We start from the raw sequence: 25,640 nt of genomic DNA, 5'->3' as shown, positions 1-25,640 counted from the left end.
GTAATTTACATGGTTCTCAGCACATAGTAAGCAGTTACTAAATATCTGTTGTTATTAACATTGGTAATAATAATGCTATAACATCTTCCTTACAGCAGATATACCTAGATCTCCATAGAAGGTGTATCATGGAGGAAATATGAAACATATATCTGTGTGTATTTTTATGTATATGTATGTATATATGTATACATATATATTTTATATATATATTTAGTAACTATATTTTATCTCAGATTTCTCCTTTATAATTCCAGTATATAAATACATATACATGCATACCCACACAGATGTCAGTTGGTGGATACAGATATAGACAAATAAGAAATAGTCAGTGACCACCGCCCCTGGAGCACTTCATTGCACAACCTGTAGGACCAGACACAGCAGCTCTGGCCATGGGCGTGAATGTTTTGGGGCAGTAGGGGATGGGGCACTATTGGTTACTCATTATAAGTAAGATAAAAATTATAAACTATAGAGGAACGGGGCTTCCTTGGTGGCGCAGTGGTTAAGAATCCGCCTGCCAATGCAGGGGACATGGGTTCGAGCTCTGGTCCAGGAAGATCCCACATGCCGCGGAGCAACTAAGCCCATGAGCCACAACTACTGAAGCCCGTGCGCCTAGAGCCTGTGCTCTGCAACAAGAGAAGCCACCGCAGTGAGAAACACGCACACCGCAACGAAGAGTAGCCCCTGCTCGCCACAGCTAGAGAAAGCCCGCGTGCAGCAACCAAGACCCAATGCAGGCAAAAATAAATACATTCATAAAATAAATCTAAAAAAAAATAAATTAGAGGAACAAATAATTAACACCCAGCATACTTTATTTCATATCAAATTTCATACTGAGTAGCTATTTTAACAACTTTATGAAGGTATATTGTATGTGCATTTTAAAAATGTATAATTTGATGAGTTTCGAGCAATGTAGCCACTTGTTTTCAAGGCTCCCACAGTCAGGATAACAGCCCTGAAAGTTTCCTTTTGCTTCTGTGCCCTCGTTGGGGCTGTTACGGAGACAGTTCCTATCAAGACCTGTGTACAAATCTTTGTATGTATGTTTTCATTTCTCCAGAGTACCTGCCTGCATGTGGATGGTCAAGTAGCACTGTTTAACTTTTTAAGAAGCTACCAAACTGTCTCCCCATGTGGTTGTAGCATTTGTATTCCCACAAGCCATTCATGAGGGTTTCAGTTTCTTTAAATTCTTGCCAGCATTGGTGTGGTCAGTCTTTTAAAGTTTAGCCTTTCTACTGAGTGTGTATGAAAATCTTTTCTCCCCCATCATTTGAATTTGAATAGTTTCTTTGGGAACCTCACTCAGTATACACATTTTGGAGGGATATTTAAGATCCTCTATGTTGTTTGCTTTCTGGTGTCATGTTTTTTGAAGCCCAGCTTCTGTCAGGATCTTTGCTACAGTCTGAAAGTTTGCAGAAGCTCCAGGAGGTCTGCTTCTCTGTGCTTCTCCAGGACGCTCTTCCCCTTGGAAGTTCCATCCGGAATCGGTTCTGGCTGCAGAGCTGTTTCTTTGTTTGCTTTGAATGCTGATTAAACATTCCTTGTGTGTGGTGTGAATGTTGCTTTTAGGCCCCCAAACTGTCCAGCAGAAATTGTTTGGGACTTTTGAAAACTATGTAGTATTTTAAAAATCTACTTAATGTTAAACATCAGGCTCTGGGAGAAGAATACCTGTTTACTCATGGAGTTCAGGGATAAGAAACGGTGGAGGCTGTTATGAGATAATGTGATTTGACAAAGAAGGCTTGGTTCTTGACTGAGTTAACCTTAATTTCACTTGTAGGTGTTACAGCTCATTTACTTTCTTACTTCAGACCTCTCCAAGGGCACTTGCCAGCCCTGGGGTTTCCCAGCTCAGCTCATCAACAGATGCTAACATCATACCCTGACAGCAATTGATTTGACATGAAAACACCTCCTCTGAGGCAATTGGTCCCCTAGAGAGGGTTTTGAAAGAGCTCTTCTTTTATTTCTGAATTTGATTAAAATAGCTTATTAGTTGGTTGAGAAAATTAGATACTTGCCTTTACATTACCATGGAATTTGGATAAAACCTTATAAAAGAGGTCAATGTAGTGCACAGAAGTTTTATGAACACCATTATTTTGCAGAACTTGTTATGAATATTGGATTTGCAGACTCTGGCCTAATAAATTGTTCTGTACCTGATGGATCTGAAATATGAATATCTTCTCATAAATAGTATTGATGGGAAAAGGCTCCCATGGAGTGTAAAATAATCTCCATATTCAGGAGTCAATTAGTACAAAGTCATTTCTTTTCCTTTCATCTTTATTAAACATTTTGACCATTTGACTACGGAAGTCTTCATTTTAAGTTTTTCAAAAATATATCTGTAGGAGTTGATGAATAGTTAAATATTATTAGCAATACTTAATTTTTACGATTGCTTCTAATTATTACTAAATAGGGCACGGGGTCATCTACTTATTAGTAACTTTGGCTTTAAAGAAAGCGAGACTGTTTCTGTCTTCATTTTGGGGTATTCAGCTTGTTTTTCTGTCCAATTTTATTTGTGGCATTTTATGATTTGGAATGAAGTACGGTGGCCTTAAATTTTCAAAGCGCAGTAAAGTCTGAGCATTTTTTGTTAAGTTTACCCAGTGTTTCCAAAGTAACATAACTAGTAACAGACCAGTAAATGCAGCTTCACACCAACTACCGGGTACCCTGTTTATGTGAACTGCAAAGCTTAGTGCGGGCAGCTGAGGGAGTGTTTCTACCATTTAAAAAAGAATGTAAGTTTATACATTTAAAAAAAACTGATTAGAGTGTCTCACCTTGAAATAGGCAGAGGCAAGGAAAAAAAACAGTGTATTTTTGCCTTGTGTCATCATCTGTCCTGTTGTTTAATAAGGAGAAGTCTCTTCAAGTGACATTGAAGAATGAGATGCAGGAATCATCTGGGAGAGCCAGTAGGGATGCATGCCAAGCTTACCTCTCCACTGATTGACTTTAAATGTGATCGTCCTCATTAAAATGAGTCAGAGCAGTCAAGGGATGTTCTCAAATATCTACGAGTCTGCTGTTGACCATGTGATGTTTAATCTATAGGACAGAATAGCTTCTTATATTAAAAAAGATGATGATGAAGAAATCATTTAAGTCTTGTGACTTGTGGGATGGAATTCTTGGGAGCAGTGTGAACCTCACAGAGAATAAAATCCTAGGTATTCTATTCTAGAGGCATCAACTTTCTAGAAGCAGCAAATGCCCTTCCCTTATATTCACTGTTATTTAATGGAAACTGTGAGAGACAGGAAAATACAAAATTTGAAAATGTCAGTTAGTTTTAGTTTCATGCAATAACCTGCTTTGATTCTTTATTTTTTCACAAATTATTAAAGATATTTTCAGAGCAGTTCCAGTTCACTGTTTCTTATCCTATATAGACCCAAGTGTGAGGCTGGTAGTGACTCAGTTCTACTGGAGATAAAATTCCTTTTGTTCTGAGTGTCCAGCACAATGCAGATTCCATTACTCAGTGCTGTTGGTCTCTACATGCTAAATCTTCTGGGTTTTCTTTGACCAGTTCAATATTAATAGGTCATAGTGATCCAAACTCGTCACAAGTGCACGTATGCAGGTGCTGTGGTCTTACCTTGGTTACATGTACATCTTTTAGACAGAAAGACAGAAAGAGAGCAGCTGAATCTAGTCAGTTTTTCTTCAGTGTTTTGAGGGCAGAAGTGCTGAACAACTACAGGCACAACAGGAAAATGGAAGCTCGCTGCTCCCCCATGCAGGACAGGGCATTTTCAACACGTAACTGTAATTACCGCCAAAGGCATTTATGACGCAGGAAGTCTACCCTTGTCACCGTCAGGGCAGCACATCTTCCTGGGAGTTTACAGCAACAGGCACCTTCCTTTATGCTACTGTTATTTGAATGGCAGATGACATATTTTTTTTTAATGTATTTATTTTATATTTTTTGACTAATATGAACCCTTCTGTCCTAATAGGAATGGCAAAGGAAGTGATGTCATTTTATATCACAAGAACACATAAATTTTTCTTTTTATCAGTGATGAGAATCATTTTGTGTCCAAATTATGATATTCGTGTGGTATTTTAGGTATCATCTTTATTACATCACTAAGTATAATTATAAAAACTACAAGAACAACAGCAAAAGAATCTTTTTACTTTTTTTCCACTCTGCATGACCTATGGCAGAATCACAAAGCTACACATATTCATATACAACTGTGAATGTGAACACAAACTAGGTATGTGACTTTTTGATACGTTTTTCCTTGATGTACTCTCAGTGAATGCAGTAATAGGCACCGTGGCCAACTATTCAGCAGTTTCCCAAACTTTTAATCTCAGCAAATTGCATTCTGCATAAATAGACTGAACTAGGCAATATCTGCCTTTTTAAAACAAACAAAATTTATTTAAATTGTGATATATACAATTTGCCCTTGCATGAAAATTAGCTCCCTATATTGATAAAAGTGTGTGCGTCCCTATTTGTAGTTGAAGAATGAGTATATTAAAAACAGAAATTACTTTTTAAAAAGAAGCAAATTATAATTTTATTTTCTCAAAGACCATTGGAGAGTCTGCCTTTTTAAGTGATAGCATGAGAAGATTTTCCTGATTTTGTAAGTATCTGAAAATAAGTAATTTAGGTGTTTGTTTCTTTCCGGGTCTGAATCAGTTGATTTAAACAAAAGGGCTGGTCCGTGGGGCTAGTGGAGATGATCCTCTGTTATCTAAGTGGTAAGGAGAGACAAGGAGTCTGGGAGAAGCATATGTTTATTACATGACCTACCAGTTTCACTCCTAGGTATCCCCCCAGGAGAAAGGAAAACACATGTCCACACAAGATTTGTGCTTCAGTGTTCATAACACTTGATTCATAGGAAATGGGGACAGCTCAAACTGGAAGCAACACAAAGGTCTGTCAGCTGTTAATCAGATAAACACATGTGGTATATCCATACAATGGAGTACTATTCAGCAGTAAAAAGTTGTAACTACTGATATCCAAGGCAGCGTGAATGAATCCCAAAATCATTATGCTAAGTGAAAGAAGCCAGACACAAAAATGTAGGTAATGCATGATTCTATTTATGTGAATCTCTAGAAGAGGAAGAACTGTGGTGACAGAAATCACATTACTTGTGTGACTTCCTCAGGAGCCCTCCAGAGAGGCCTTCCTACCATGTATCCACCCATCACTCTCTGGGAAGTTCCTGGCCAGTCACTGGGTCCAGTCTGTAAAGACCATTACAGACTTCTTATAGTGATGCATTTTCCTCTAGAGTTAGCTTTTCAATATCTTGCATTATCACTTTAACAACAACAACCAAAAAACCCTACTCATTCCGTAAATTCTTAAAAATATGTTTCATTATTCCACCCTGAAAGTGAGCATAGAACCAACCAAATACAGTTTTATTGTTTTCAAATACTGTAGTAAAAAGACCACCACCACAATAAAAGTTCACACAGGTTTTTAAATGAACAGCCCAGAAGAACACTATCAATATGCAGTGTCAGTCTTTTTAATGTAACATAAAACCTGATTATTAGACAATGAGACAACAAGAATCAGGAAATATCAGCGATTATTCTCAATCACGGAAGGCATTTTACTTACCAATTATATATCGGTGTGCAAATGTGTAATATCTTTAGATGTTTTTAAAGAATCCTTCCAACCCATGAACATGATGGTGGCTGTAATAGAAAGTTTAAACTGTTAATACTCTATGACCTATGCCTAAAAGTATAATTGAAAGCATGACAACGGGATAGAGGGAGGCCCCAAATTTCAGCCTTTGGCTAGCTTTTCAACTAAAATAGTAGGGGCACATTTTTAATAATGCTTATATATGTTTGCTTCAAAATATATATTTTAAAATTTTAGAACAGTTTTAGATTTAGTGAAAAGTTTCAAGGATAGTAGAGTTCCCATATACCCCACACACAATTTCTCCCCTCGTTAGAGTCTTATATTGTAGTATGCTGCATTTGTCACGTTGAGACGTTATTAACTGGAGTCCGCACTTCATTCAGATTTCCGTAGTTTTTACCTAGCAGCCTCTTTCTGTTCCAGGATCCCATTCAAGATCCAAGGTTACATTTACTCAACGTGCCTCCTTAGGCTATAACCGTTTCTCAGACTTTCTTTGTTTCTGATAACCTTGACAGTTTTGTGGAGAACCTGCTGGTGCCTGGTGATTTTGATGCATGTTTCTCTTGCTCTCATGAAGTAGCATCAGAAGACAGGACCCCATGATGTTGCAGGCTGCAGGGCCAACCCTCTGCACTGAGACAGGTAGCACTACTGGGTCTCAATCTTCAGCTCAAAGTCAGCTTTTAGGTCTCCAATCAGGTTCCTGGGTCAGCAGGGAGATCAGAGAATTTGGCCAAGTAAATGTGGCTCTCCTAGAGTCCCTGATCAGCATCTTGAATAAAATCGTCATTTTGTGCGTAAGTGCTCTCTGAGGCCCTGTCCCTTAGTTTGGACAGTACTGACCCTGAGTTTGGGAACTGATAGTCCAGTAGCTTCTGTGAGACAAGAGAGGAAGAACTAGAAGAGTTTATGTCTGTGGTTATGTGTCTTCTGGATTTCTAGGATCCTGTAATTCAGGATGGGGGCCCCGAGGGGAAACAGAAACAGAGCAATATCATTCCTGACTCATCTTAGCTGTTGATAACATCTTTGAGAGCGTCTCATTTTTGTTTTAGCCAAACAAAGCACATTTTCCTGAAAAGCAAATACAGTATTTTATGCACACAACAGAATTTCCCCTGAACACCCTAATTAAGCATGATTACACATAATTTTAACAAGCACAGGCCACTGTAATAGCAATCTGCTACGTTTTGGGGTCATGTTGTTGATTGTGATGGAGAGGAGATAGTCATGGGAGACCTCAGTTCTCTGCAGGTGCCTGGTTATGCTATGTCCACACGGTTGTCTGAAATGCAGGGAGCCTACGCCTGCCCACCAGTGGGGAGAAGCCCAGGCACCATCTGCAAAGGGCATGATTGGTTGATGGCCATTCATATGCTGCAGTCTTGTTTTCTAAAGGTGATGGAAGGAAATCAATTATTTTAGAGATTCCTGCGTCAAAGCCCCAGAAAAATGAGAATTAATCTAAGAGCAGGTGCTGTGTGGACATTTGCACAAAAAAAACTATACTTCTAGCAGCTCTTCGCTCAGCCAGAAATAGGAACATTTACTGATCTTGAGAGCTGTCCTTGGGTTAATAACTCCCACTGCACAATGGTCATCTGGTAGCCATCGATTATCTATTCTGGTTTCTGTTTTTTTAATCCCAAATTCAGATTAGAGATGACAGTCAAGTAGCAAATGAGAAAAAGGTGAACATACAAGCTCTGCAGAATTTCTTTTATCACAAGCGTCAAAGTCTAAGAAGCTGTGTTCAGACCTCACATAATCTGTAAAAGGTTTGACCTGAGCTTATGAGAGAGAACAGCTTTAGTTTTCTAAAATCTAAATGTTTCTAACACATTTAAAGAGATATTACCTGAATAGCTGGAGCAATGTGTGTTCTGAAGAAATTAATTAATTTTAATCCTGTGAGAAACCATATGGAGTTTAAAGGAATATTTATTTATCTTATTTGTATAAGTTTCTTATATTTTTTGGATATTGACTCCTTATCAGATAGATGATTTGCAAATATTTTCTCTCTTTTCATGGGTTACCTTTTCATTTTCTTAATCGTTTCTTTTGCTGTGGAGAAGTCATCCCACTTGTTGATGTTTGCTTTTGTTGCTTGTGTTTTGGGTATCACACCAAAAAAATCATTGCCAAGACCAATGACAAGGAGCTTTTTCCCTATGTTTTCTTCTAGGAATTTTATGCCTTCAGGTCTTATGTTTAAGATGTTAACACATTTGAAGTTAGTTTTTGTGGGTGGTGTAAGGGGTCCAGTTGCCTTCTTTTGAATGTAGATATCCGGTTTTCCCAGCACCGTTTATTGAAGAGACTATCATTTTCTCATTGAGTATTCTTGGCTCCTTTGTCAAATATTAGTTGACTATGTATGAGTGGGTTTCTTTCTGGACTCTTCCCTCTCTTCCATGGGTCTGTATTTCTCCTTTTATGACAGTGCCTTCCTGTTTTGTTTGCTGTAACTTTGTAGTATAGTTTGAAATCAGGAAGTGTGATGCCTCCAACATTGTTCATCTTCAAGATTGCTTTGGCTAGGGGTCTTTTGTGGCTCCATTCAAGTTTTAGGATTTTTTTTTTTTCTATTTCTGTGAAAAAATGAAGTTCCTCTCAGTCTGGAGGTGGTCCAGGGGCTGCTTCCACCTCACCCCTGTGTTCTGGGATTTTCACAGTGGTGTCTTGTCTGTGGATGGTTGCTAGCTGGTCTTCTTGTGGGAGGGGGGAGTAAGTCAGGAAGGACCTATGTCACTATCTTGATGACATCACTCTCAGTCAATTTTGTGATAATTTGGAAGATCAAGTAATACAAGTAATACATTATTAGTGTATTTCACATGTCAAACAGAACTGGTATCACCTTGTCGGGAATAGTTTAGTGAGACAATGCACAGCAACTGGTCCAGAACATGGTATGTTTTAAAAGTTTAATAAATCATTCTCACTAAAAGGGATATTAGCTCATGTAATCTAATATTATCTATTGAAATTTATAGAAATGCTGTCTGTATGTATGACTGTGAGTGAATATAATTTTAGGATTCAGTTTTAATCACTGAGTACTTTTTATAAAGAACTTCCCTGAGTACCTTTGGAATGGAAGAGACGGAGCCTGCTAAAGCTGTTGGTGAGTCTCTCGTCTGTGTGTGGACACAGATCCCAGAGACCAAAGGATGGTCAGCGATGCCTGTCCTGCATTTCCAGCTGCCCTGCACACAGCCTTGCCCAGGCTTGCTGCTGACAGTGGAAACGGGCCGTCTCCCCAGGCACTTTCCAGCATATCAATTGCGACAACCCACGGTTGGTTATGCAAAGCCAACCAAACAATCATGCTGATGTTTCTGATAGGATAATTATATTTTGTCTCATCCTACCTTCTTTTAGGACTTTTTGAAATTCAAGTGGACAACAAATACTTCTGTAAATGGAAATGGATGTTTGGAAATCCACCATAGTTCTACACTGACCGATTTATAATTTAAGAGTTGCTTTCTCTGTTTCTCTGGTAGTAGTTTACCCTCTGTTATTTAAAAAAAAATACTGATTTCCTGAAGTACAGCTAAAGAACATTTATATTAAAGAAGAGTTCACAAGTATAATAAGTCCTTGATGCTAGTGGCCCATCATTTTTAGGGCTGAGAATTAAATATTATATCCAACCCAAATTCTTATTTGGCAAAATATTATTTTATCTAACTCATTATCATGAAAACATTTTCAAACAAAATAGACGCATTTTATCAGTAAAGAAAATGTATTTTCATTTTCCATTGATTACTTCTATATTTTTCAGTTTCCCTAGATCTCAGCCTATAACAAGAGCTAAGAAGTGATTGGGCTTCATTAAATTCTCCAGAGTAATTCAAACATTTTTTATAAACACAGTTTTTACTTACTCATAAAATACACCATTATTATATTTAATAGAATTTTTTTTTCCTTTTCAGATAATAAAAGATACACCTTTTTCCTAAATTCATCTACCCCATCTTGGATCCTAGGTGAATTAGGAGTTGGATAAACATTTCAAGAATGAGTCAGTGCATCATAAGTGTGATGGGTAGCAAACAATAGTAAAGCATGAAAGATAAATAAAATGCACAGTGACAAGTCTTACAACAGAGAAGAGACAGGTGAAGGCAGAGCATGGGATCAAGGCTATCCCAGAGCAAGTGCAGTTGAAGTTAGAATATGGACAGTGGATTGAATGGATCAGATGAAAGACAAGAGTAGACAAAATGTTTATAGCAGGCTTGAAGGCTGAAAGGAGGAGATACTGTCAGGTACTAAAGGAAGTTGCAGCAGCTGGATTGTGGTCGCAAGGACGGGGTGGTGAAAGATGACCCAGGGGAGTTAGTGATGGCGGGCTTTCTGAGTCAGGCGAAAGCACTTGGATTAGGAAGGAAGGGGCTCACCAGAGGCATTTCAAGCAAGGTAGGGCCATAATGAGATCTGGGGCTCAGAAAGAGTATTTTGGCTGCAGCCTCAAAAGTGGAATGAAGAGGCAAAATGGGGAGCAGAGAAATAAAATTCAAATGACAGCAGTGACGATGAAAGACTGTGGACAGTGAACAGCAAAACCCTGGGGCAGTGCAGAATATTCGGGAATTCAACCAAAACTATAAACACGTTTGTGTGCGGTGTATCATGGGGTTTAGGAGGCTGGGTGACAGTAACCATCATAAATGGACTGTGTCAGTTCTTTGGGATAATCCTAAAACAGTATTTTTAGTAAAAATTATGAATCATGGGAAAATGAAGATTGATGGTTCATAGTTTTGTTGGTAGGTTCTACACCTAAGATTTCAGGATGTCATAAAAATACAAAACTGGAAGCGATATCAGCAATTATCTAGTCCCATCCCATTTGTTTATTAATAAGGTAAAATAAAGTGGTTTGGGTTTTAGAGCCTGTTGGTGCCAAAACTGAAATGAGAATCTTCGTCAGTAAAAAATAGTGTATTTAAAAGTAGTTGTAGAATTCCCTTTAATTCAAAACAGGAGAAGAAATCTTGCAGATACTTTTAAATATTCATCGACATCTTTGAGAAATATAAAGTAATATGGGGAAATGTGGAAGGAAATGGCATTAGAGATAGTTCTGAGAAATAAACTGAACTTCTGGAATGCTTATTATAAATGTTTTGAGCACAGTATACCCTTGATAAAAACAATGAGAAAATTATAATAATGTGGCCTTCACCTAAACCTCTCAATATAAAATCATGCCAAAGTGAATTCTTCCAAATCTATGAAAAGAATAGAGCAGGCTTCTGACTAAAGGTAGAGGAATAACATTACTCTGCTCACAATTCATCTCTGAACCGAACTAAGTAACAAGGAAAATGAGAAATGTGAAGGAAAAGGAGTTATTCCATCTTTGATGGAACCATCTATAACCTGAAAGAGTGGTGTCAGCTGAGGATGCAAACACTCAGTGAAGAGGAGGACCAGGTCAGGGAGACCAGCAGGAAGGCGTAGGGCTCTGTGCTTCTCTCCAAAGGAGTTTGTGCAGTTGACCCTCAGTATCCTCAGGGGCCTGGTTCCAGGACTCCCTCACCTTGAGGATGCCCAAATCGGAGGATGCTCGAGTCCCTTATATGAAGTGGCGTAGTATTTACATATAACGCACATCTGCACATCCTTCTGCATATTTTAATTGTCTCTAGAATACTTATAATGCTATCTAATAGTTGCTGGTGTGCAGCAAATTCAAGTTTTTCTTTGTGGAACTTTCTGGAATTTTTTTTACTGAATATTTTTCATCTGTGGTTGGTTGAATCTGCAGATATGAGGGCAAATCGATAACAGCTGATTAGAGCTGAAGGGTCAGGATATATGGGCAGGCTGCAGGACCTTCTCTAAGTGGCATCACAGGGTAGAGAACCGGGAATTCTGAGCAGGGAAACATACACGTATGTCATCCTCATCAACTACATACTTTTAGTGTGAGAGCCTAGAGGAGAAATTGGGGGGAAAGTAGCCCCTTCGTAGCTGTGACAAACCCCCAGGCTTCACGATGCTTCGCAGGAAAACAGATGCACTTCTGCTTCTCAACATGGAGTTGACCATTTGAGCAACAGGACTGTGAACTATCATCTTCACTTTCTCATGATTAATGGCCTGTGACCCTCTAGGCTGAATGTTGGTGAAAGTGTTATAAACAACAGACCAAATGCAGGTTCCTTTTACCCAACTTAAGCACCAGCACCTCTTCCTTTTAGCAAATTGCTCATCCAGGAAAAGCTTCCCACTTAAAAGATGAGAAAGTTAAAGACCAAGCATGAGCCCTTCACAGAGCAGAAAGGACCAGAGATACTACAGCCTCCAGATAGCTAGCATCTTGGTCAGTCATTCCCGTGGTCCTGTAGAAGATTTCATCATCACCATGAACTTTGATGCTCTAGATACTCAATTCCCACCCTCTTGTGTGCTCACTATTGTTCTGGTCCCCCGACACCAATAATTCTCACCCTGAGACCTTCATGCCATTATCCCTACCATCTTTCCTCATCAGTGTCTTTTCTTCACATAATCATAAAGTTGATAGAATAAAAATAAACCAGTTTCCCAATAATTAGTCTACTAACATCAGAGAATAATGTTTCCCTTTGGGCTTCATAGAAATAATATTTCAGTAAAATGTAAACAATATTCTCAGTAGTATTTTAAAGAAGTATTTATCAACAGGAGTAAAGAGCAACAGACTCTTTCAACAACTCTCGATATCTGCCAGTGACATGATTCTGAAGTTTAAGTCAGTAAGAAAAAGTATGTCAAGGGAATGTAAAAGTGGCCCTGTCTTGACCTAATGAAAGACTTAACCTATTCTAGAAGAGTAAACTGACTGCATGGGCATAGCTTCATGCAGTTTTCCATAAGTAGTGTGTCTTTCATTTAAATTGAATTAGTTTGCTGGAGTTGGCAGAACAAAGTACCACAGACTGGGTGGCTGAAACAACAACAATTTATTTGCTCACATTTCTGGAGACCGGATGTCCAAGATCCAAATGTTGCCAGTTTGATTTCTCCTGAGACCTCTCTTCTTGGCTTGTGTGTAACTGTCTTCTGGCTGTGTGCAAATCCCTGGTGCCTCTTCTTAAAGGAACATCAGTCCTATTGGATTAGAGCCCAGTCATTATGACCTCATTTAACCTTAGTTACCTCCCTAAAGACCCTACCTCCAAATGTAGCCATGTTGGGGCTTAGAGTTTCAGGGTATGAATTATGAGGTGACAAAATTCTGTCCATCGCATCTCTGAATAATAATTGATTAGCAGTTAATTCAATATTGTATTCCCAGATAAGTCCTTGCTATGCGGATATCCTGGTTTGCCAAATTAGGACAGAGCCATATGCTTGGATAAAATGACATTATCATAGAAGATGAAATGCTTAACAAGAACACATGACTGAGTAGATGTGATGCCAACTCTTTAGAAGTGACCTAATGAAGTACTGTGGGCAAAGCCAAGATGCTTTTCCAGCAGCAATTTTGGGCTTGCTCTAATGCACAGATAATTGGATAATCAAGTGCCCAAATGTTGTGCCTAATTGTAGAGCAAAGTTGACAAAATTAGCCTAGAAAAATGTTTAAATTATGCATAGCTAAATGCCCATTTCAGTCCAAAAATAATCTCTGTAAAGTAGGCACAAGACATCTGCCTTAGCAGATACAGTAAATCCAGAATGTTTATCTTTAGTTTTATATAGTAAATGTTATTTAGTAACACTTAGTAGAGAAAGTAAACATACAATATCTGTCCCAGTAAAGCAGATATAGGATAGTCATCTCTAAGCAGTGTGACTTCCTGTCTGTGAGAGAAACTGGCTGTAAAACACTTGGAGGAAACAGTGAGTTGATGTTCCAGGGCTGCTAACTAAAAGCGTGTGAGATGCTAGCGAAAGTAGCTTCATTCTGGTACAGTTAATGCCTCCTTAGGAAAAAAAAAAAAGCTAATGGAGCAAATAATTTATTAACAGGCTCCCTAGTTTCTAAAATTAAAATTCACTTCTTTTTTTCTTGATTATGCACCTCTTTCTCTTCTTTATGACTGGCCATCCACATGTGGTTTCCAGCCATGACAGTACAAATCAATCGGAAGTCAGCAAATTGAAGAGTCCTCGTAAATTGTCGTCTAGTCCAGTAAAAGATACCTCACACCTACCTGATCTTTATGGCAGAATTAAGAAAGAATAACGAATCACAAAACGGCTTTGATTCATGATACTCTCAGGCATGTTCTTATTTTTTACCTAATCTGTTATTTTTCTACCTCTGTGACAATTGTTCGGGTAATACATTTTTTCTAGAATGACATTTCCTTTTATTTACCTTTAACTCCCAACTTATTCCCAAAAGAATTTACAGAAACGTATTTGTACTTTTTTCCTGAACACAAAATAACAAGATTTTTAAACACTGTACCAGCTAACATTGCCAAACATATTAAAAAGGATTTTATGTTTGAGAGGGGCTTTCCTTTCCATTGACATGGTATTTTTGGCAGGAGTTAAATTCAATTTCTACTTTGTCTAGCATTTTGTGGCAGATATCGTGGATGGGCTATGCAGATGCCACTTCAGAAAACACTATTTTCCTTTGTCTTCCTCCATGAGAGAGTCTGGGCAGTGCTAGTATTACATTTCCAGGATCCTTCAGAGGTAGAAATGGTCAGATGAGCAGCAAGACACAAAGAGATGTAGCAGAAGTCACTAGATAGGGCCTCTGGAAAAGTTTTTTTTTTTTTTTTTAAAAGAAAGAACCCCACTGGCTGCCCTTGTGCAGGACTTTGACTCTCTGCTTTCTTCCTACCTTGAGACCCAGCAGCCACTTTGGGCCATGAGACCACAACCCTCAAGATGTCAGCCAGCACATTCAGGGTGATGGAAAATAAAAATGAAGAGCCTGGGTTCTTACTGACCTGACCCACTGGTCTCTTTTGCACTCCCTACATCCATTATTCTTGTTATATGAGGAAAATAAAATGCTCATTAATTTAAGCCTAAGTTCCTTGAACTTTTTGGTTACTAGCAGCCAAATGCAATCCTGACACCATATGAAACACAATTCATGCTATTTAATGACACTCATACTGTGCCCTGTGAAAAAGAGGACAGTTTAGCTTGTGAGGTTACTTAGCTGTTTTTGCACTACTTTAATTTATTGGTGGATTTATTGCACACATTGAACCATTTCTATGTGATTATTTTAAAGTAGGCATATACAATAAATCCACTTTGCGGTCTCTCTTCATACACAAATCTTTGTTTTAGTCCAAATTAGGGACCGTAATTGGGAAACTACTCCAATTTTCCCTTTGATAACACACATGGTTACATATTTACTTATGGAATATTTATTACCAGAGGTTATGAATGGTCTAAATCAGTAATTTTTTTTGGGGGGGATGTTATCTCTATATCTGCATTCCATTGCTGACACAGCCTAGGAAAATGTGTGTTTGTTGGGAGAAGAGGGGGTTAAATTCTGGATGTTCTTTTGTTCAAACCCTTGTCGTCCACTAGAAAGTAGCCCTTGCCAGGCTCTGCACCTAAGTGGGTTCAAGGTTCCTCATCATGAAAGCTACAGCTTCTCATCCCTTCCCCCCACGACCAGGGAATGCCTCAAGTCCTGAGTTACATACTGTCCTGTTTGACATCTGTTTCTTCCCTTCTCTCCCAATCAGTGTAGCTAAATGGCCCATGGGGAAATACTAGAATTTGTGATTGGTAGGGGTGGGGCTCCCGGGGTGACTCTGATGTATAGGCAAGTTTGGGAACCACTGATGGAGACAGAAGACAGAGGCCCAGGCAAAAGAGGGGTCTGTTTAACTTTACTTGAATCAGGGATGCCTCATTCTCCACAAGCACAGTAGTTAATCTCTCAGTCTCAAAGCTTCCGATCAACAGGAAAGACAAAAATAAGACAGAGGCATCTCAGACATTCTCAGGTCTTGCATTCTGTCATGCTAATGCTTGAAGGGCCAACTTCAATTGAATTTCTAAAGTTGAAGGGCTTCTTCCTTTCCTTTTTGACTTGTTTCCTCCTGAAATCAGGGGACCAGGAATGCTGGGTCTTTGTTAAGAGGATGGAAATTAAAGTGGAAAAGAAGTAGAGGAGCCCGGAGAAGACCACCACATGAAGGAGCAGGGGTGGGGCGCAGGGTGGGCGACGGCAGCCACCGGCCTCTGGAGCCAGTGTAGCTGCCGTGTGACCATAACTCCTACAGCGCCAGAGCAAACCACTTCTACATGGCCTACGGGGTAAGAGCTCTGGGCTGGACAGCAAGGATGTCAAAGTTCAGAGTCTATTTTCCCTTTGACTGTTTATTTTTATTTTAAGGACATTTGATGTTTAATATTCACTTCCGAGTATCTTTGATGAGACAGGTGTCTCACCAAGTGCCCTGTGATGGTCAGCCGTCACAGTCTCTTCGAATCACTAGACTGTAGACTTCCTGAAGATAATAAATCATTCCTGGTCCTAGTACCCTAGCACATAAGGCATGTTCCACAATTTTTTAAAAAATGAAAGGGAATAATAAAGTTCCCTTGGTTATTATGTGAAAGATCTGTGAATTGAACCTATATTCTCAGTCTGATACCCCTTCCTGTAGTCCATGCTACCCACCAAGCATATATAAATGGGTCAATAGAAGGTAAATCTTCATAATAACTTAGGATTGGTGTTCCTGGCAGCAGAGAAGCTAAAATCAATACAGCTGATAACCCGAAGGTAAGTCTTGTCTTATGGTGGCATTTAGGTGTCTTCTCTCCAATCTTTATTATGGGACGATGTTTCACAGTAATTTAGGAAACAGTTTGATAGATTATCCGGTTTCTGTAGCTCTTACGGCATGATCGTAATAAAGCGCAAGGGAAGAATACAATCCGCGTAAAAGTCTAGAGACTGTGCATAGCCTGGTCCTCAGTCAGTCCTGTGTTTTCGTGTCCTCCCCATCTCTGCTTTTATCCCCAGAACATGATCACTCGTGGCCTTCTTGCTCTTCCGCCTGCCTGCCAGGAGCATCCCTCCCTCAGCCCTGAGCGCTACCTGCTGCTCACTGCCTGTGGGACAGCCTTCTCCCTTACCCATCTGACTGTCCCCCACTTCAAGTCTCTGCTCACAGGTTCACTTTTCAGAGACCTTCTCTGACTGTCCCACCTGAAAAGACCCTCTCACTACCCTCTACTTCCTCCTAACTGCTTTCTTTCTCCAGTGCATTTGTCCCTGTCTGGCATACTTTAGACTATTTGTGTATTTTCTGCTGGCTGCCCTAAGCCACACGCTCCACAAGACCAGCTGCTTGGTCTGCTCACTTGTTTGTTAGACCTACAGCTAGAGCAGTGAATGGTGCTCAAAAGTATCTGTCACAGACTAAGCAATTAGGCAACGGTGAGTAACTCTTCATAGAGAAAAAAAAAAAAAAAACCTACGCAGGCTGTGTTACAGCTAAAAACTACCCAAGCCTGGGCAGACATTTCAGAAGTTCCTTTTAAATAACAATACAATGCCAAGTGTCCACTTTTTTCGGGCACTATTTAAGTACTAGGAAGTCCAGAGAGAGATAAGGCTTATTCTGGAAAAATTAACAGCGCAATGGTATAGAAAGACAGGTCCACATCTCAATCAGTCTAGATGTGACTATTTCTTAAACCTCTACAGGAGAGCTACCTGTAAACCCTAGAGTAGGGAGCAAAAGTAATCTGGATTATAGGGCTTTGAAAGGACTTTAACCAAGAGGGATATTATAAAAAGGGAGAGGGTAGTATCTTTGACAGGAGGACCAGCGTGGAAGCATGAAGTGTCCTGGAACACTCAGGATGCCTCTGCCGCTGGAATGAGAGAGCCCTGGATGGGTTGGGAGACCCTGAGGTCGAAGAGGTGTCAAGTGTGTGGAAAATGTACCCTGATTGACCTGAATGGTCTCTACAATTCACAGACCTGGCAGGTGGGTCCACCTGCAGGTGCGCTCCTGTGGGCGGGTTTGGAGAAGGCAGGGCAATTCCTTGGGAGTGTGGAGGAGAAGATGAAGAAGTGAGAGCCAGAAACAGGGAGTCCCCGATGCATGGAAAAGTCACGTGGAGAGAGTCAGATGAGGGACACCAAGCCAGGATATTTAGCTGTGCAGAGGAGTCCAGGGGAACTTGGTTATTACTCAAACCAGCGTTCATTCATCTGTGCCAGTTCTACTGTGTGTTGGGGTCATGGCAGGTGCAAAGATGGTACAAAAAGAGGAGCAATAATGGTTCTCAATTAGCAGGCAGCCTTACAGGGAAGCTGTGTACTGTACCATGAGGTAAATATAAGAGAGCAGCTATGGCATTTTGGATTAAGGATTGGATTTAATTAAATGACTTTTGTAGATCAAAAATTGTCAAATAATTGGCAAGTGGATATGGCTCACCTTAATAGTTTTAATATCCTTTCTCAGAAATGCGGCTGATAAGTTCTCTGCCATAGCAGACTCAATTGTCAGTCTCAGTATTTTGGTTTACATGTCAATGAATACTGATATGCCAGGAAAAAAGAAAGAGCTCAGATACATTACAAAGTAGTGAATCCAATTATGTATTATATAAACATAGGCATAGTATAAACTATCAAATAAAAATCAAATGTATTAGAGATGAATGTTAAATATGTAATGTCAATGTAACATAAATGTTTAAGTCAATTATAAAAATAATATTCAAAAATAAATACTTCATAAAATTTAGAAAAATTAATCAACATGAAAAAGTGAAAATGAATAACATTAATTTGTACTTTTAAAGGTCATTGTCAAAGAAGAACACATCAGTAGGAACTCCATTGAGTCCCCAGTAAACTTTTGTACAAATATCCCCAACTGCTAAAAAAGCAGCATCAGAGAAGGAGTGAGGAAATAATTACAACCTAGTATTTTCTTTAGGCTCCTCGTTACCAAACCCCATTTCTAGTGATAATTTAGAAGAGATATTTGACCAGCTTTTTTTTTTCCTCTAGGGGCTTCAATCTTTTCACTGATAACAAACAATGGTGTTTGTTTCCAGGAAAGCACGTCAAGGTCATCTTTGACATTTTGCATTTTGTTGCGCATAGAAAGGAGGTTTGATGCAGTTACTGTTATCAACGTCAACCCAGTCTTATTCTTACTTTACTTGTTCTGCTTGTTCAGAAAACACATGAGGTAGATGCAGATTCTCAAGTGTAGGCAGTGTGACCTCCAAGGGAAATATCTGAATCTGTGTGGATTTTGTCACAATTACTTAGGGCTCGTGTGTAGGGGTCACGAATGCAGAATGTCCAAAAAAGCTGCCCGAATGAAGCTTCACTGGCCTAATTGTGGGACACGTTCATATTCTCTGGGTGATGAGTAGGTCAGGCTCACACACGCGGACCTACTGATACTGATACATCTCTCACTAGTCCATGCCGAACTCCTAGTAACAGACGTGCCAGACAACAGGTTCTGCTCAGCCAGCCCTGGCCTTGCATCAGGGAAAACCAGCATCTTTAGTGGAGATGAAGGACCACTGGATGCTCTAGACCCTCAGCATGGGAAGCGGAAAGACCCTCATCCACATCCACCCTGTGTGTCTACACCCAGTTTATTTCAGAGCACTCTGCAAAGTCAGGAGTTCCCTGACTCAATTAATGTAGAAAACAGTATTCCCCAAAATGCCGTAATGTATTTCATTATAAAAAGTTATGAACTTTAGCATCACAGAGGCAAAAAGAAACTTCTAGAAGTCTAAGGTTTGCTAATAATCATAGTAGTGGCTAATATTTTGAGCCCTATATGCCAGGGACTAATGTGAATTATACAGTTTAGCTCTCATAGTCGCCTGTGAGGTAGAAAACAGTAAACTGAGGGAGTGAAAATGGAAACTTTTCAAGACTGAATTGCACCTGGTGGTCCAGCAGAGCCTGGGAATCTCAAAACCAAGTCTGGTGTTCCCATTCCTGCCCTCAAAGCTGTGTCCTTGGTCAGGACCCTGGACTCCTGCCCCCCTACCCAACTGACAGGCCACACCAAATGCAAGGTCTTTTCTGTTATAAGCCATTGGTCTGAATTGCCTTTGTTTATTTCAGTCAAAGAAATTTGGTTCAAGGCATCCCAAGTGTTAAATTCAAGTAGATACATTCCCAGCTCTGTTCAACTCAAGTTCAACAACTTGAACTCCAAGGCCCGTCCTTAAGGAAGAGTATTCTCTGAGGCTTTCTTGGGCCTGTGTTGCATCTGGGAACATTTTAGCTCCTGTATAAATGTTACTGTTAGGGTTGTCTTCTTTATTTGATACCTGAGCCATCAGGAGAGTGCGATGAACCTGTCTGTACACAGTACCTGGTTCTGTTTTGTTTTGTGTTTCATTTGCTAGTTTGCTAAGAAAACAGAAGTGGTAATATCCTACATGTTGAAGGTTCAGCACCATAATATTACAAGCTGATTTCACTTTGAAATTCCTGAACGCTCGAAAGTAAAGTTTCTCCTCTTGAGGAGAATAAGCTATCTCTGGGTCAATCTCTGGGCTCGTATGGGTTCCCCACATGGCAGGCACGTGCCTGAAAACCACCCGGAAATTCAGCTCATTGTCACTTCCACAGACATTCCAAAAAATGAGAACTTGATCAGAAAGCGTTTAGGTTGCTAATAAAACCGACGTTTGAATTTGCTCTTGGTCGCGGCAAATGATGAGGTGCAAACCTGTGAAGAATCTGGGAAGGATGACCGAGACACACCTCTGTGAGCCGTACCCAGAGAAACCGTCCTGAACTGTGGACACTCACTCTTCTGCGTCTGCTCCCCAGCCCTGCGGAGGGTCTTCTGAACTTGTATCACATCATGTATCAGATCACATCATGTATCACCTGAAATCCCTGCAACATCTGCTTCCCAAAAAAAAACCCCACAGGCTGCTCTGGACCAGTCCCTCCCTTCCTCTGCAAGCCACCTCTTCCCTCCCATCTCCCTGCAGGTCCTGAGCACAGCGGCCGTGTTTCCTTCTCCACCCAACCCTTCAGCCTCCTGCATTTCACTTCAAACTACCCTTCATCATCTCAAAAATTGTTACTGTTTACCTCCATATAATGTAAGCCCCATGCCTGCAGGAGTTTAGTCTTGTTTGTCCACTAACCGTCTTACGTAGAACAGAGCCTGACTCACAGTTGGCCCTCAAAGAATATTTTTTGTATGAATAAATGAATAACATATTTTAGTTAATACATTCTGTGTCGTTAACATGACAGAGCAAAGTTGAAATGTATCTATAATTTTGGTGTATTTGTATCCACATTTCATTACAATGTTATAATGAAAAGAGGCTTGATGCTGCATATTTTCTTTTCATCTGAAGACCATGAATATACTTGTTTTGTTTCATAAATGAGTTTTAACATCAATTGAAGGGAAAGAATATTCAAATGGATATATAGACTTAAATATTCAGTAGGAAATGAACTATCTTATATGGCTTACATTAAAAAACACATCAATTAAAACAAAATTGGTGTTTACATTTTAATGGTAGCAATTGTAGGTAACATGCAGGAAGGGTGTAGACCAGGAAGAAACGTCTATTAATTGTAACATTTGCATTGTCAACACATCTGTGTAGCCTTGTGTATCCCTTAAAAGACAGTAAGTTAAATACCTTTCTCTTAAATTTAAAGTACACATTTTTCTCACTTTTGTAAATAAATGTTAGATGAATTGAGTATCCTTTTGAAACTGTTTACAGAAACAATGCAAAAATAAACCACTGTTCATTTTCAAAATTGTTAAAAAATGTTAATTGTGTACCTTTTTAATGGTTCATTTGTCTTTCCCATTTTCAGAAATTGAGAAGGGAGGATGTGGGGACCCAGGTATCCCTGCCTATGGGAAGCGGACAGGCAGCAGTTTTCTCCACGGAGACTCCCTCACCTTCGAATGCCAGGCAGCCTTCGAGCTGGTGGGGGAGAGAGTTATCACATGTCAGCAGAACAACCAGTGGTCTGGCAACAAGCCCAGCTGTGTATGTGAGTACTGAGCCTGGTCCTGGGTCTATTCCGAGGCTGCCTTGAGAGGGGGAGAGAAGCAGGGCGGGTGCTGAGGGCGGGCAGCTCTCAGCATCGCTTGGGAGCATGACATTGACCAGAAACAGCCAGGGCTTCTCAGACACTAGCTCTCATGCTTTCTTCACTTACTTAAAACCAATCAGTGATGTTCTTACTACTAGATAGATTAACTCACTGAGAGCTTTCCACTAGAAAGATCCTAACAGAGCATCACTTCCATCCAGAAGGGCTGATGCCAGACTGTTTGAGCCATCAGTAGAGCCCAGGGTCTTTACAACCCAATAATGTCCTGTGACACTTAAGACAAGTTGTGAGCATGGGCCATGCTGTCACTTTGCATTTCAATGGAAGAACTGCCTGCTTCCTCTTAAGTGTTTTAACAAGTAGAAAAGAAGGACTTAATAGCCAATTGAAAAGCAGGATTGTTTTGTAACTAAATATAGCAATGACTGGGAACACATATGAAATTATGTGGAATAGTAAGCATATCCACACCCTAGAAATAAGTCCAATAGATGTTCCCTCCAAAAACTGAAGAATATGTATTCATATATGTGTAATATATACATATATATAAATGCTTTATATATATATATTCACATATATAATGTATATATGTGAATATATATTACTGACTTTTGAGTACACATTAAGTATTCCAACAGATTTTTATATTATCCACCCAGGACACGGTCTGATTTTCCAAGTTATTATTTAATCATTGTTACCCTATAAATAATTTAAAAATTAACTTGAAAAAATGCACTTTAAAGGCAAACACAAAATTTAAAATGAAAAGTTATCGTAGAAAACTGACTAGAACCAATACTGTTTTCTGGAAATTGTTCTTATGACACAGGCATACTTTTTTCATATTAATATTTGCTCTTCTGAAGGCAGAAAGTTGCAACTAGAAATTTTAATATTTGCCACAAATTTCAGTCAACTTGATAGGATCATTTTTGAATCAAGCTTGCACTTTATTATGTATAGGCTCTAGTTGTTCTATATATTGAACGTATTCTATTGACAACTTGGGAAAGAGAAAAGGTTATGGTCCAGGATCACCCATTTAAAAACAGTTGGACGATCCTAGGTAACTGTAGGTATGGATTTTCCCCAAGTCCTTCGCATGTAGCCAGTCCTTTGGATATGGGCAAAATTGTTTGAAAATTTATCTGTGTCTTCACAGTTTCCTGTTTCTTCAACTTTACGGCATCATCAGGAATTATCCTCTCACCAAATTATCCAGAGGAGTATGGTAACAACATGAACTGCGTCTGGTTGATCATCTCTGAGCCTGGCAGCAGAATTCACCTCATCTTTAATGACTTCGATGTGGAGCCTCAGTTTGACTTCCTTGCAGTCAAAGATGACGGGATTTCGGATATAACCGTGCTGGGCACTTTCTCTGGCAACGAGGTGCCCTCCCAGCTGGCCAGCAGTGGGCACGTCGTTCGCCTAGAGTTCCAGTCGGATCACTCTACCACCGGCAGAGGCTTCAACATCACCTACACCAGTAAGTGCGCCCGCACCTGCCCCATGTCCACTTCTCCCCTGGTTCTCACGTGTGTGAAGCCCAATGTCAAGGCTGATACTCCAGGGGTTTCATAATTACAGTTTGTAAAATTATATAGCATTATCCTGAGAACCTAGAAAATACCTCACTCGGTCTAGGTTAGTGTCCTGCTCACCCCTATAGTGAGGACTGGATCACAGGTCTTCTCTCTCTCTGGTTTTCCATCCATCCATCCATCCATCCACCCATGTGTCCTCCATGCAACAAAATAGTAAAAAGGACTGAGGCGTTTGGGGTCAGGAGCCATGGATTAGAACACCTGCACTTGGATATACTTAGTTAATTTGGATAAGATGGCTAACTTTTCTTTGCCTCAGATTTCTCATTTGCATTAGAGATTATATTTAAGAACATCTGCTTAAATTGCATTGTTGAGGGAATAAAGTAAGATAATAATGTTAAATAGGAGTTATAAGTTATAATTTACTGACTGCCTACTTCTCTTAGGTGCTGTGCTTATGATTTGACAGGAATTATTTCATTTAACATTGCTGGAACTCTGGAATAGAAGCTTCATATTCCTCATTCTGTAAATAAAGATAACTAGGCTCAGATCACGAGAGTAATCTGCCCAGGGACAGGTAGTAAACACAAGACCCAGGATGCTAATCTAGATATGTCAGAACCGAAAACCTTTTTTATCACCTACGTATCTCATCTCTGCTTTTCTTAGTGAAAAAGTGCTTTCAAACTGTGAAATGCTGTGTAGATGATAGTGATATCTCTCTATACATCTCTTTCTCTCTGTCTCTCTAGTCATCAATATTCTGTTTATTGAATATGTTTATTTATCTATGAAGATATAACTGAAATTTGGGAAAATAAATTGCTTTATAAGTGGTTTTGTTTTCTTCTGTTTTAATACTCATAATTAACATTGAAGTATTTTTTATTCTAGTCTTTTTTCTTTTTCTTTTCAGCATTTGGTCAAAACGAGTGCCACGATCCAGGCATTCCCATAAATGGACGGCGTTTTGGTGACAGGTTCCTGCTTGGGAGTTCGGTCTCTTTCCACTGTGATGATGGCTTTGTCAAAACCCAGGGGTCGGAGTCCATCACCTGCATCCTGCAGGATGGGAATGTAGTCTGGAGCTCCACCGTCCCCCGCTGTGAAGGTGCGGGTCCTCTATTGTTTGCCAGTTATTTTCCTTTGAAATGGTACATCTAATTTAAAAAACAGACAAGCAAACAAACAATCAACAGTATTGGTTTCCTAGGGCTGCCGTACCAAGTACCACAAACTGGTGGCTTTAACAACAGAAATTTATTTTATCCCAGCTCTAGAGGCCGGAAGTCCAAGATCGAGGTGTCGGAAGGACTGGTTCCTTCTGAGGCTGTAAGGGAGAGCTGTGTTCCAGGCCCCTCCCCCAGCTTCTGCTGGGTTTGCTGGCAGTCTTCAGAGTTTCTTGGCTTATAGAATCATCATCCCCGTTTTCTTCACGTGAGAATGTGTCTGTGTCCAAATTTCCCCTCTTTCTAAGGACACCAGTCATATTGGACTAGAGCCCAGTCTAATGATCTCATCTTAACTAATTATGTCTGCAGTACCCTTATTTCCAAATAAGGTCACATTCTGAGGTGCTGGGATTAGGAATCCAGAATGTCGTGGGGGAGTGCGTAGTTCAACCTATAACAACAATGTAGTTTTTAGTTAACTATTTTGTTGCCCTTAGTGTAGCTGACATAAATACTGCCTAACTAATTTTCTTCTTGACATTTCCACTCTGGTTACGTATGTAAGAAAACCAAAAGGGAAAAAATTAAGGAGGATATTACCTTTGATGTTTACTCAGGTAAAAAAAAAAATTTACTTACAATGTAAACTCATACCCTCCCTATCAGAATGGTCCAAGTGTAATGAGCTAAGAAAGGCCTTTTTAAAAAGTATCTCTAGTAAGTGCCGAAGAAATACAGATACTTTTTAAAAAGTAGACATTTTTTAGAGCAGTTTTAGGTTTACAACAAAATTGAGTGGAAGATACAGAGATTTCCCACACACCCCCGCCCCCCATATATGCACAGCTGCCCCCATTATCAAACATCCCACGCCAGATGGTACGCTTGTTACAACCGATAGACATATGGTGACACGTCACCATTACCCTGAGTCCGCAGTTTCCATTAGGGCTCCCTCTTGGGATTGGCCGTTCTTTGGGCTTGGGCAAATGTACGTGACATGTATCCACCATTACAGTGTCACACTGGGTGTTTTCACGGCCCTAAAATCCCCTGTGCTCCACCTATTCATCCCTCCCTCCTCCTTCCCTGCTTGCTAACCCACACGGGCAGTGGGGCTCTGCCTCACCTCCTTG

The 25,640-nt window shown here is 39.9% G+C and overlaps 1 protein-coding gene across 1 annotated transcript in view; it reads left to right on the top strand.

The window, feature by feature from the left end:
* The window catches only part of CSMD1 (CUB and Sushi multiple domains 1), a 1,741,289-nt gene that overhangs the window by 1,389,110 nt on the left and 326,539 nt on the right, over positions 1-25,640 (top strand). Inside the window, exons 13-15 of the mRNA XM_060001344.1 lie at positions 21,528-21,710; positions 22,942-23,268; positions 24,249-24,443. Of these exons, the coding sequence (XP_059857327.1) occupies positions 21,528-21,710; positions 22,942-23,268; positions 24,249-24,443 (705 nt within the window). The remainder of the gene's footprint in view (positions 1-21,527; positions 21,711-22,941; positions 23,269-24,248; positions 24,444-25,640) is intronic.

The sequence above is a fragment of the Delphinus delphis genome, chromosome 21 (assembly GCF_949987515.2).
Source record: "Delphinus delphis chromosome 21, mDelDel1.2, whole genome shotgun sequence".
Lineage (NCBI taxonomy): Eukaryota > Metazoa > Chordata > Mammalia > Artiodactyla > Delphinidae > Delphinus > Delphinus delphis.
The sequence above is the reverse complement of the archived record's forward strand: the minus strand, read 5'-3'. Positions and strand labels throughout refer to the sequence as shown.